The sequence below is a fragment of the Lolium rigidum genome, chromosome 2 (assembly GCF_022539505.1).
Source record: "Lolium rigidum isolate FL_2022 chromosome 2, APGP_CSIRO_Lrig_0.1, whole genome shotgun sequence".
In the NCBI taxonomy this organism is placed as follows: domain Eukaryota; kingdom Viridiplantae; phylum Streptophyta; class Magnoliopsida; order Poales; family Poaceae; genus Lolium; species Lolium rigidum.
In genome coordinates, this window is record NC_061509.1 from 15819925 (window position 1) to 15827990 (window position 8066).

General features: G+C 47.1%; 1 protein-coding gene across 1 annotated transcript; it reads right to left on the reverse strand.

Moving 5' to 3' along the window:
* Window positions 1-271: 271 nt before the first annotated feature.
* On the reverse strand, window positions 272-5923 carry LOC124691332 (spliceosome-associated protein 130 A-like). The gene is made up of 3 exons (XM_047224613.1): window positions 2836-5923; window positions 1883-2374; window positions 272-793 (listed from the first exon to the last, which is right to left on the reverse strand). The coding sequence occupies exons 1-3, from the start codon at window positions 5890-5892 to the stop codon at window positions 656-658; spliced, it is 3687 nt and encodes a 1228-aa protein (XP_047080569.1). The 5' UTR covers window positions 5893-5923; the 3' UTR covers window positions 272-655.
* Window positions 5924-8066: the final 2143 nt, after the last annotated feature.

An 8066-nucleotide genomic window follows, 5' to 3' on the forward strand; every position in this document is an offset into this window, starting at 1 on the left:
CCAGGCAGCACAGACCAGTAATCTCAATAAAGCACTGAAATGTTGTTTAGCCTGATTAAATCGAGAAGAACCACGAAGGAAACTGTCCCACGGAACCTGAAGCACGTCCAGGGTTCAGTGAACTCTGAAGAAGCTCCACCGAGTTACTTGAGCGTAGAGATATTTCAAAGGAAAACAGTGGTAAAGATGAAGCAAACGTAGCACAGAACTACACGTATCCAAAATGAATAACACCAACATCTCTACTACCTGGGTCACTTGAAAAGTGCTATGGTGCATCAGAAAAGAAGCTGCTGCATACCGCGGCATCAACCCCTCAGTATCAAACAAATTTAGTTACATCAGGCCAAATAACTTCAACATTTGTTCTAACAGGTACAAAAGATTACTCGGGTGCAGCCATATAATTTTCTGTTCACGCTTGAATCTACAAGGAAAACTGGGCCACTGTTGACAACGTCAACGATCCTACTGATCCGGCTAACTAGGGATTGCAGGCCCTGTCCACTCAGCTTGACTCCCGAACAACCGGAATGCTGTCATAAACCACCACAGGAGCTGTATTGGTGGATGGGAAGGAGATCCAGATTTTACGGCAATGAGGACGTCACAGTTGCATTCCGCTGTCAGGTCCATTTGTGCTACCCAACGGGCACTAGATGATTTTGTTCCTGATGTCTTCCAGCTTCTTCAGGATTTCACCTGGAGTTCGGTCAAGCTCATCAGCAATCTTCCTCTGCATGTCAACTGGGAGGGACGGAAACTGCTCGCACAGATCACCATCAATCACATCCTATAACAAACAACACAATACTTCAGCATGAAACAGAAAATGGTGATCTTAAAACTACATTTACACTTCCATTTGAAAATGAATACATAAAAAAGGCTAGCAAATCACAGATAGATGCTTTATGCTATGATGAAGTGGCAGCATGTTGGTATCACATCAGTGAATAGTGATCCCTGAGCTGGTCCAATAGAAGGCTGTTTCAGGTTTCCTTTTCATACTTCTTACTTCAAAATTACCAGCAATCTTATGATCAATTGTTCATATTATGAGAGAGCCGTTTATACCTGCATATTGGCTGGCATACTACTGAGTTTACAATACTCCCTCCGTTCACTATAAGATGTTTTAGATATTTCAATGTGGACTATGAACGGACCAAAACGAGTGAGAACCTCAACCTACCCTCTGGGACGCATCTAAGATACATGCATTTTTGAAAAAACCTAAAAGACATCTTGTAATATTGAACGAAGGAAGTATAAAGTTTGCCTGGTTGAAAATGATTATATTGGGATTGATAGTCCACCACGCTAAATTTTATTTCCCCGGAGAAGACGGAGCTAAACTGTATTTACACTTCAGCTCAAAATGACATAATACATCACTTGAAGGACGAATGGGAAATACAGTTAAAGCCAGCCCACATATAGCTGTTCTATCCTATGAAGTGGTAACATGTTGGTAAATGTTATATTAGTGACCTTCGAGGGGCACTGCATGGAATTGAAATGGCTGGTTCAGGTTTTCTTCTTGTAGTTCTTGCTGAATAAAATAATCCATACTATGATCAAGGATCTATAATGTGATTCCACAAGCGAACAGTTTATTACTTGCATATCAAGTCGGCAAACTAGCTAATAAAATTTGCCTGTTGAACATGATTATATTCAGAATGGTCAGAATTGACAACAGTAAGTTTGTTCTCACACAATTTGTACAGACTCACAAACACCTCCATTACCAAACAGACTGCTACAGAGAAATTTTCATTTATTTTCATGATTATTCTTTAAAGACCAACACAAACATGAATTACTATGAACATACTAATGTGATGACATGATAAACAGAACAAAAAACATAAGTTACCTTGACTGGAAAATAGGCAGATCTGTAGGCCATGTGATCTCTTCCACATAATGGTGGATGCTCCTGGCGGAGATGCATCTCCAAGTGAGAGAAGAAGTCAACATCTTCCCTGGAGGTGAACGCAAGCAGTGCTCCCACACTACCCATTACAGTCCCATAAATAAGACATTCACCTCCTCCAGGTATTAAAGAGGCCTTCTGCAAACATGTCACAACATCACCAACATGAAACTGCACAATCTCCTCCACCTTGTTCGGAGCACCATTTAATTTCCCTTGCTCCCATTTAATCTTGCCTCCGGTTGGATCTTCTTCAATCTCATCTGAGAGATCCTGGGGAAGACGAGCAAAATATATGTTGCCAAACTTGTCAGCTCCTGCCATAGTGTCAAAATCTATGTGATTTGCTGCTGTTAGCCATCTGGGAACACTGTCATCAGCGAAGATATATAGCTGGTTTTCGTCCCGTCTATACTTGCAGTAATGAAATGACTGCATGGAGATGAAGATGACACAACAAAACAATAATTAGAAATAGTCCAAGAAATGAAGCATATGACATATTAGGTCTATGTCCCGAAGTGATTCAGAAATGTCACACATAATTCACAGCATATGGATATTTTACCCGAGAGGGATAACTGAAATCCTTGTTTTGAGAAATTTGGCTAAAAACCCATCAAAACAAAACAGAAAAAAAGGCCTACGAGATAGATGGTGTGTATCTACATTATCCATCAAGTATGCCAGATAATCCATCCCATACCCCTCACTATAAAAACCAGACATAAATCAACCCTATTGGTAAATGAAGTATCATGAACTTTTGCTGACTATTAACATTGTAGCTAGGTCTGTCGTTTAGATAATAAATATTTTATATTGTGCACAAGTGAAATCAACAGCTTATCTTCTTGGCTACACATAAACACACATAGACAGTGAGAGCATACCTCTTGCATGTCACCAACATAGATCCTATCACGGTAAGTATGAATAGACACTATCGTCCTGGGGAAAAGCTTGTTTTCACATTTTCTGAGCAACTTTCTCTTCCCAAGATCATATAATCTGAGAACTGAACCAACACCTGCAAGCAAACGTCCCTGGAACTGGCACAAAGAAAGAGGCACTTCCTCCACCTGTGTTTTGTGAAGAAGTTCAAGTGATCTCCCTTCATTCACAAACTTGTATATGTGGATGAACCCAGAAGCGAGGCTTCTCTTTGGCCAGAACTGCAATCCTTTGGTAGTACCAACAGCCAGAAGAGTACCATACTCCTTATCATGGAAATTCACAGTGCATATACTGACAGCCGCCTCATTGTCCTGCAATTCCAGCAGGCAAGTTGTGTCCTTGCTCCTTGGATCAAGAATTCTAATGCAGGAAACCCACTTCTCTGATTCTGCCTTTGGGTAACCATACTGCTCATCAGGAAGGGTGTTACTGTCCTCAGCACCATCTTCTTGACCATCCCCATTCTCCATTTGATCCCCATTACCATTTCCATTTTCCGACACACCGGCAGCCTCAAGGCACTCCCTCTTAGCAGCCTCTCGCTGTTCTGCACTAAATGCACCCTTGTCACTCTCAATGATAGCAAGGTATTTCTTCTTTGGAAGAATCACAAATTTCCTCGGGGTGTAACGCAGAGGGATAGCCGTCTCATTGAATGTCTCTCCAAGACGCTCGATGGTGAAAATACGGAGAGCATCTCCAGCAACAGCAACAACACCTTCTGAGCACTGATCGGAAGAGAATGATGCAGCAGACTCGAGTGTATCGCAAGACAGTGGTGTCAAGAGGAAGTGACCTTGATGTATATAGCCAAGCCAGGGACGGCTGGACAGGCAAAGCATTGCTTGTCGGTGGCTAACTATGCAGGGAAAAAGCTTTGGAGGTCTCAGACCAAGGAAGCGAGACCGTGTGTCTGACAGCTGACCAGTGACCATGTCAACATTAGTTCGGAAAAGGACACCATTTTGCAAACCAGCATTAAGGAAAAGGTTGGCTGGATAATCTGCACCATCCTCACCACCAACTGAAGCCTGTACTTCTAGGAACAGGAGAGACTCCGGTGCAGAGGAGACACTTTGTACACTCAGAGGCTGCAAGCAGTCATCTGGGTCGAGGGAGAGTATCCGGATGGTATTATCATAGGAGCCAACTGCGAGAAAACGGGACCTTTGCCTCCCCTCTGGAACCGGCGCAATGGCCAGGCACGCAACATCACCAGACATGTCCTGCTTCTCCACCTCCATGAGCTGACCTGTCATGTCCATCTCAAAATAGATGAGCTCTCCACCACTGAGGGCAATTACCACCTGGAGCCGGTTTGATCCAACCTTAGTGATTGTTTTCTTTCCAGGCGTCCTCCACTCATTGACACGGCCATCCTCCCTAATATGCCTGATTCCGTTCGGGTGGACCTGCATAAGAGAGTCCTCACCAAGGAGCGAAACCGCGAGTGAGTGAGTGGTGTCCAAAAACTGGCTATCACTGACTTCTTCAATGGTCTCACCAATGGAGAGCACAAGTGTAACATTGGCGAAGGACACGACAATGTAGGCATCAAACATGTCGTTGATATTCTTCTTGACAGTCCAAACAGCAATTGGCTCAGCAGGCAGCATCGATCGGGCCATCTCGCTGATGGCAAGGCCAGGCCTAAGGATGCGCATCGTGGAGCGTGAGCCACGGCCACAAGCTGTGTACACCTGGGGCGTTTCCTCATCGAATAAATTAGCAATACGCATGTCCATGATTGGCATGAGGCTCTCTATCTCATCAATACGGATGAGGTTCTTGAGCGCCCTCGGATGGAAAAATACTGGCTGGAACCCCTCCTCTGTCTCCATCAGTGTCGCTGAGGAGGACTCGACATCCACATCCCGGCCAATATCACGGAACTGGTAAAGAGCATGATTGCCAAACTCAGAAGCAGCAAAGAGGAAACCTGAGCGCAGCACACAGATAGCAGATGCCACGGGTATGGTGTCAAAATACTTGATCCTGAGCTCAGTAACAACTTCACCGCTGTGTTCCAGGTCAACCTTAAAGATATCACCATACTCGGTCTGTACTAAGAAGAAGAACAAGCTCTTTTGCCTATGTGTGGCGGCAGCAACTATGAGGACGCCACGCTCAGACGGGAGGTCAACACGGCGTGGAATGACAGCCCGCACCTCCGGGTGGCCCTGGTTCCGGTACAGGACGAAGTTGTCACAGCACACAAGAAGTCCGCTCGGCCCATCACCGCCACCAGGCACTGTGACAAGCAGATTAGCACCGTTGTCTATGGGCTCGGAGACCTTGCGTGAAACATGATTGAGCCCCAGATCGAGCTCGTAGAAGGTGAGGACCTTCTGCGCTTGGGCAGCAGCCTGCCCTGTAGGGTCACGGTCAGAGTCACCGTACTCAAGCTCGATGGCGCCGAAGACGGGGTTGTCGAATCCGCAGTCGAGGGCGGTGAGGCCGAAGGTGAGGGTGTGGGACTTGTGCGCCTCGAGCGGGGAGGAGATGGTGAGGCGGGCGGAGGCGTCGCGGTTGAGGACGTAGACGAGCTTCTGCTTCTCGAGGGCGGCGATGCAGAGCGCGCGGCCCTTGGGGTCGACGGAGAGGAGCTGGCCGGGCACGATGCGGCGGCAGCCGGACTTGCCGAAGGTCTCCTGGTGGACCTTGTCGAAGCGGTTGCGGTCGGGGGAGTACTCGAGGATGACGAGGCGGCCGGAGTCGGAGCCGACGACGAGGTAGTCCTTGGTGGCCCCGGTGAGGCGGAACTGGGCGAGCGAGCGGATGGAGCCGAAAACGTCGACGGAGAGGAGCGTGCGGAGGCGGCCCGTCTCCGGGTCCGGGCGGAGGAGGTCGAGCGTGCCGCCGCGGGCCACGGCGATCTCCTGCGTGGAGGACCCGGCGGCGTTGGACTTCTTAGAGTCCCGGCCGCTGAAGCTGCCGATGACGGCGCATACGGCGCCCGTCGGACGCTGCAGCGTGAGGCTGTAGAGGTACATGGCGCCTCCTCCTCCTCCGGCGGCGGCGGCGGCGGCGGCGGCGAGAGAAGGGGCGAGAGATCTAGGGTTTTAGGAGTGGCGGTGAGAGCGGGCCGGGGTGGGAGAAGAGTTCAGTTGCATTTGGATATGTGGAGCGTTGGATTGACTTGGACGCACGAGATCACTCGTGCCGGTTTAGGCTCATCCTCCCCCTGTATCATTTGCAATCCGCACCCCAAATTGTCCCACTATTTGCCTTTCAATTTCAAGTTGCAGTAGTCGCTACATGCTGCCTGAGATTTGTTTAAAAAGTTTTTTTTTGCGAAATGACCACCGATTTATTAATCATCATCAGTATTAGTATAAAGAACACCAAAAATTATAAAAAGGTCTTTGGACCACCTAGCGGAGACTACGAACAATGGAACGAGCCGAAGGCGCGCCGCCGAAGCCAGGCAAAGTTTGTCAAAGTAGAGCTTGTTGTACCAGACAGACGGGAGGTCGTCGTGCTAAGGCCCCAAAGGACCAACGCAACAGAGCAGCAATCAACGTTAATGATGAGAACCTTAGATCGGAAAAGCCAAACATATAACCACACCGACGAACATGAAGACTGACCGGATCCCAGCAGATCCACCGGACACAAACTCCACGCGCCCTCCGTTGGCACTAGGTGCACCAACAAAGCGAGGATAGGGCGGGAGGACCTTATTCCGCTATCAGGATGTAGCCGTCGCCTCATCATTCCAAAGAAGACACTGAAAACAACCTAAAAAGAATAACAAATATCTCGCAGGAGAGGGGCCGTGGTCTGCCACACCTCCAAGGCCCTAAGGCCAGCATAGGCGGAGCAGACCGGCGGCGTCGCCAACGAGAGGACGGAACCCTAGATGGGGTTCAGAAGTTACCTCCCTCTCTCCGTACGTGGCGTACCGGTTCATTAAGATTTGTTAAAAATGGATGTACATAGACACTAAATAGTAGCTAGATACATCTAAATTTTGAAAAATCTCAGATAAGTTTCATGATACGGAGGGAGTACCATGTAGTAAGATCAAGTTGTTCTTACTCGGTAAAAGACATTTAATTCACTTTTTTGGGTTTTCATGCCACAATAGTTCAAAGTTATTTTCCCTAAGAAATGAAACATTGGAATTTGAGGGTTGACAAGTCTTTTCTCGAACTGACATCATCTCCAATGATGCAAAATAGGCATATAGTGCCCTAAAAGTGATGTATAGTGAGCACAAAACTAACACGTGCTCTATAGACGTAAAAGAACTAGGACATGTTCAAATTTTGCCCACTGAAATGCATATTTGCATCACTGCGTCACTGCCGCAGAACAAATCCATCACGTGTGTGTATTCCGTATTTCCCTGCTGAAAGATATGTGTCGTCCTGCTGTGACCATTTCCATCCACTAGAATGCCATGAACCGCGGCGCTATAACCCACTCTACCCCTTCAACCCCTCCACCAACGGATTCAACGCCTCCCCCGCCCCCGGCAACGGCCACCACCACCACCAACCCGATGCCACCGGTCCCTCCCATGACTCGATGTTGGTGTCATCAGATCCCAACGTTGGAGGATAGACACTGCAATGGCTGTCGAGTTTGAGGCCTCATCTACCTAAGCCGCACGGGTAGCGCTGTACACACAATCACATAAAACCCATGCATTTGTTGTGGTCTTCCATGTACAGATGTGTGTATGTAACCTTTGATTTGCATGCACCAAAAATGTATAAATTTTAGGTTTCTACTTTATATATTTAACTATTACGGAGTAACTTTTTTCTAATTGAATAGATGCACTATTATGCTACTTGCTTGTCTGAGCAACGAAAATGGCATAATTATTTTTTAGCAGCCGCAAGCTCATGATTAACATGAAACACTGAACAAATATCATCCTAAATTCGAGATGATTTTTTTATGTTAGTTTTATGGTGCCTGTTGGGCGTCCTTGGGGGATCTCATCCCCTGATCCTCTGCCTTCGGAGCCGTCCAATTGGAGGCTTCTCAACCGCTTGATGGTTCTCGTCCCTACCGTATCCGTGTTTCATCTCATCTCCTCCATCCGGAAAAGAGAGGAAATAAATCTCCAACCGCATGCATCACGCTTGATGTACTTTTTAACTTTTATTTGCACTAGGCATTACTTTACTTCCAGTTTTCATATACTTTGGTT

Bases quoted from the DNA above. Each gene is read 5' to 3' on its own strand.
- LOC124691332 (XM_047224613.1), bottom strand. From the start codon at position 5,892: ATGTACCTCTACAGCCTCACGCTGCAGCGTCCGACGGGCGCCGTATGC. The intron at 2,375-2,835 runs GTATGCTCTCAC...ATCTCCATGCAG, and splicing joins ATGTTGGTGACATGCAAGAG to TCATTTCATTACTGCAAGTA. The intron at 794-1,882 runs GTAACTTATGTT...TGTTTGTTATAG, and splicing joins CTGCCTATTTTCCAGTCAAG to GATGTGATTGATGGTGATCT.